The sequence below is a fragment of the Stegastes partitus genome, unplaced genomic scaffold, assembly GCF_000690725.1.
Source record: "Stegastes partitus isolate 25-593 unplaced genomic scaffold, Stegastes_partitus-1.0.2 Scaffold906, whole genome shotgun sequence".
Lineage (NCBI taxonomy): Eukaryota > Metazoa > Chordata > Actinopteri > Pomacentridae > Stegastes > Stegastes partitus.
Window position 1 is genome coordinate 131,269 of NW_007578637.1, and position 4,840 is coordinate 136,108.

At 45.3% G+C, this 4,840-nt stretch overlaps 1 protein-coding gene across 1 annotated transcript in view; it reads right to left on the bottom strand.

The window, feature by feature from the left end:
- The window catches only part of znf341 (zinc finger protein 341), a 14,429-nt gene that overhangs the window by 7,820 nt on the left and 1,769 nt on the right, over positions 1 to 4,840 (bottom strand). Inside the window, exons 2-9 of the mRNA XM_008293720.1 lie at positions 3,412 to 3,522; positions 2,731 to 2,921; positions 2,283 to 2,432; positions 1,092 to 1,442; positions 827 to 1,010; positions 517 to 610; positions 336 to 426; positions 8 to 189 (exon numbers count right to left, since the gene is read on the bottom strand). Of these exons, the coding sequence (XP_008291942.1) occupies positions 8 to 189; positions 336 to 426; positions 517 to 610; positions 827 to 1,010; positions 1,092 to 1,442; positions 2,283 to 2,432; positions 2,731 to 2,921; positions 3,412 to 3,522 (1,354 nt within the window). The remainder of the gene's footprint in view (positions 1 to 7; positions 190 to 335; positions 427 to 516; positions 611 to 826; positions 1,011 to 1,091; positions 1,443 to 2,282; positions 2,433 to 2,730; positions 2,922 to 3,411; positions 3,523 to 4,840) is intronic.

Consider the following 4,840-nt stretch of genomic DNA (forward strand, 5'->3'; position numbering starts at 1 on the left):
ACCTGTTTGTGCCGACTCGTCCTCTGCTTCTGCTTGTGTTTGCTGCTTGCTCTGCTGCTGTGGCCCGTCTTCATCCTGTTGAACCTGCTGCTGCTCCACGTCCCCTTCTTCCTCATTGGACGACACTGGGACCACCTTTACTGTGATTGGTAGTCTCGACACTGTGCTGGCCACACTCATGGGCCACACCTTTAAAGCAAGACAGTCTTTGTTACTGTAGTCACAACTCAATGGCTAAAAATGACCTCAAAGAAATTTCTGATCCTTTTTTTTTCTACATCAAACAAGTACTGCAGAGTATTTAATGCAACTATTCAGAAGTGAGGATTTAGAACCTTGTGTGTCTGCATGTGTTTTTTCACGTTGGACTTCTGGGCGAAGGCGCGGCCGCAGACGATGCACTGGAACGGCTTCTCTCCTGTGTGGCTGCAACCGGAAAACAGTTAGAACTCACTTTCTTCTGGATAGATATATATGTTCATATAGGTACAGTTTACCTGCTGGCAAGTAACTCACCTTCTAATGTGCTGCTGAAGATCAAAGTTTTTCGAGAAGATTTTGTCACAGAAGTTACACTTTAGTTTGGGGCCTTTTCCCTTCAGCTGCTCTGCTGAGAAGTGAAATTAATAGTTAATAATTATCGACGGCTGTTATGCTGTCCCGTACGGCTTAATGAAGGCAGCATGCAAGTGTGTCCGTATGAAGATGTGTGGTGGATTCTTAGTGTTTCAGAGAATCTTCAAAGTATGAAGTTGGTCAAATATAAGAAGTGATGTTTTGAAAAAGTAAAAACTTTTCATCTTGTTTAATCTTTGTCCCCAGATACCTGTGGCTCCATCTGAGCTTTTTTTGCTGTTCCTGGGTCTTTTGGGAATGATGACCTTTTCAAAGTCACCCAGCTCTGTCATGTTGGTGGTGATGCTGCAGGTCTTTGTCTTGGTGCCTTGCTTCCCGGGGCTGTAGACAGGAGGGGTAGTGAATGACTGACTCTCCACACACTGACTGGGCACCTACAGGAGACACACACAGGCTTGGTGCTTTGTCTTGGAATAGCAAGGTGAGGTAGGAACCGAACAGCGAGCTTTACTCACTTGTACAGAATGGAAAGGCTGCAGACCCAGGGTGTGGATCTCAGCACCGCCGCTCCCGGCCATGTGGGGCAGCGTGCTGTACACCTGCACCACTGAGTTGCTGTGGTTTGCTGGGACCTGTGAGGACAGTGGCGGCTGGGCGGGCTGTCCAGATGGTAGGGGGTGGGCTGGTGCCTGGCTGGAGGGCAGTGGGTGGGAGGACTGCTGCTGCTGCTGCTGCTGCTGTTGCTGCTGTTGCTGCTGTTGCTGCTGTTGCTGCTGCTGCTGTTGGTGATGATGATGATGGTGGTGGTGGTGGTGGTGATGGTGCTGAAGGTAGGAGACACCAGCTGTGTGCATGCTTAGGTTGCTCTGCAATACGAAGAAGGAAGCAGTTAGATTTGGAGGATATCGTGCAGCAAGGCCTAATCCCAGTTACCTCACTCATGGACCCACAGACTTTCTTCATGTGTGTGTGTGGACTAACAAGACCCAGGGTCTCTATTCTAAGTGAATAAGGAGAGAACCATAACTGCAATTTCAATAGTAACTGGGACATAAACACAGCATGGACAGAATCACCATCCATCCATCCATCATATCAGGAAAAAAAAAAGAAGAAGAAAATCCTTGGAAAGATTTCTGACTTTGCCTCAAAAAAAAACCCTTTAAAATGCTTTTTTTCGCTTCCTGCATCTTTTACTACATGTGCACAGTTTCACAACTCCGTGCTTTCATCAGTGCTGCAACACGATTGGCTAGATGTTAATCAGTTTGGCCGCTACAAACAACATAACTGCCTTTTTGAGGTGGGGGCGTGAAATGTTCACACAAGTTCCATCTTTGCCGTTACAGAATTGTGTCACAGATTTTGAGGATTTCTTAAGCGGTGGGTCTCTTCCTTACAAGAGTTCACACAAGAGTTACAGATGTTCATTTGCTGAAATGCATAAATATCATAATGTCCCAACAGGGAGTAATCAACTGTGCAGCAAAAACAAAAAACTGTAAACGGAGCACGACTCCAAATCCACTCCTTTGGAATGGTGAATCAAGCGACGTGTGCTGCCACAATAAAATGCTCCATTCCTCCATTTCATACGATCTCAAGCCCACAACGTCAGCTACGTCTGTGATGGTTCGGGCATAAGATTGTTTAACAAAGGTGACAGGAGAAACATCTGCTGTGTGATGTCACTTCCTGTTTGTTACCTGTACAGGTGTCTGCATGGCGGCCATGGGCTGGTCAATAGAAGTGAAGGCTGAGATGGCCGACATCAGAACGTCGTCGCTGACCAGCACGTTGCCTTGGACCAGAGTGTGCGTCAGAGGGGACGGAGGGACTGTGATGTAGGTGGACACCTGATGGAAAAAAAAGGAGAAATACACCAACATATGAAGTGCATTTGTGTGTCTTTCCAAAGAGCAACATCTCCTGAAAGAAATTCCTCTGTATTCTTATCCCCCTGCTCTTACTGCTGTCTCCTTTATAATAAAAGATTCCTTTAATCTTGTTTACTATTACTGGAGCCCTCGTTTATTTTCTTCTTTCTAACCAGTTCAGATTCTTTACAGACAAAGCAGCAAAATAAGATCTAAACTATTAAGTGATTCATCAAACAGTTACCACCCATGTAAAAGAATCCCTCTCTGTCCTCACCTGTCTGTTGGCAGGAGTCTGCGGCACGGAGCTGATGGACGGGACGGCTGTGTAGGCGTTGGTGGAGGCCAAGGAGACCGTGGACAGGGAGGGGGCGTTGGGCTGGCACTGCTCCCTCTTGTGTGTCATGAAGGCTGGCAGCGAGTTAAACTGTTTCTTACACTTGCCGCACAGGAACACGTCTTCATCGTCTGCAGAGCGAACACAGATGGAGGGTTGAGACGAATGCAGCAAAAACAATGAAGAGGAGGACTTCAGAACCGTGAGCGTTTTCATACAAACAATAAATTCTGATGATACGACATATGATTCACATGTTGCATTGTTTAGTCAATTTATAAACCATGAAAGCTGTCAACTCCTTTCCTGCTCCTGTTAGGTCTTTTAAAAGAAAACGATTCTGGCACGCAGGATGCATTTTACGTTTAAACTCAAAAACACCAATGATGAGCAAACAACAGATTAACCTTTGGAGGCAGCATTTCACAGACTAAATGCCATAATCTGAACAAGTGTGCCTGTTTTTACAAGCTGGTCTTGAGACAAGATTTTTCTAAATTTCCCTGGCGTACCACCTCAGCCAAAAAATGTTGTGAGGATCTTGTCTAGCATCCAAATTCCTCTTGCCGTACAACATTTCCACGAGTACAACAAGAGAACAACACTGCAGCTGCTGCATACCCATCGACTGGATAGTGGGCGTCCCAGAGACGTTCTGGTTGTTGGGATCAGGAACTCCTCCTTGGCCGTCCAGCAGAGACTGAACCGCCAGAACCGTCTGGTTGTCCATGCCTGAAGAGGAGGAGGAAGAGGAGACATAGTGCTGCTGTAAATATTGGTATTAAGTATTTTCACTGAACTGTACCAATACATTTGAATAGAGAATGAGCAGAGTCAGTCACCTTCAGGTTTATTGTAAACTACATAGAAAATACAACAAACTGATTCTCGAGTGCTGCCAAAGCGTAGAGGCCCCGTGTTTTCATATACAAACTGCACCACATGTCACANCAGCAAGGCCTAATCCCAGTTACCTCACTCATGGACTCACAGACTTTTTTCATGTGTGTGTGTGTGTGTGTGTTTGTGTGTGAGGGCTCAGTGACGTCCTACCGTCTAATCAGGTGCATGAAGGCTCTGATGCAGACTTTTCAATACTATCATGCACCTTCTCTGTAAGTCTGTACATCTGCAGACTTTATTGAGGCTGAATGTTGACGTATAAATGTGATCATGGTGCCGTCCACAGAAAGTACATAAACTAAGCAAAGATGGTACATTTAAGAAATCTGCTCAGACTTTGATTTGTAAGTGAGAGCATCCGGTTGCTCACTGTTAAGGTTATTTACTAGGTATTTTACTATTTGTAGAAATCTTTGTGTTTTCAGTCAAAGTTCCTCTTGAGCAGGTTTCACTACTTGGCAGCTGTTTGGTAGCACCTCCAAGCAGAGCTAACAAGACCCAGGGTCTCTATTCTAAGTGAATAAGGAGAGAACCATAACTGCAATTTCAATAGTAACTGGGACATAAACACTGCATGGATAGAATCACCATCCATCCATCCATCCATCCATCCATCCATCCATCCATTCATCAATCCATCCATCCATTATCTATACACCACTTAATCCTCACTAGGGTCATGGGGGGCTGGAGTCTATCCCAGCTGACTCAGGGTGAAGACAGGTTCACCTGGACAGGTCACCAGTCACCCAGCACAGTTTCACAACTCCGAGCTTTCATCAGTGCAGCAACACGATTGGGTGGATGTTTATCAGTTTGGCTGCTATAACCAAGATAACTGAAAGCTCGCACAAGTTGCATCTTTGGCGTTACAGAATTCTGTCACAGATTTTGAGGACTGAGTTACAGATGTTCATTTGCTGAAATGTATAAATATCATAATGTCCCAACACAGAGTAATCAACTGTGCAGCGCAAAAAAAAAACAACTGTGCTGCCACAATAAAATGCTCGATTCCTCCGTTTCATACGATCTCAAGCCTGTGACGTCAACTACGTCTGTGATGGTTCGGGCATAAGATTGTTTAACAAAGGTGACAGGAGAAACATCTGCTGTGTGATGTCACTTCCTGTTTGTTACCTGTACA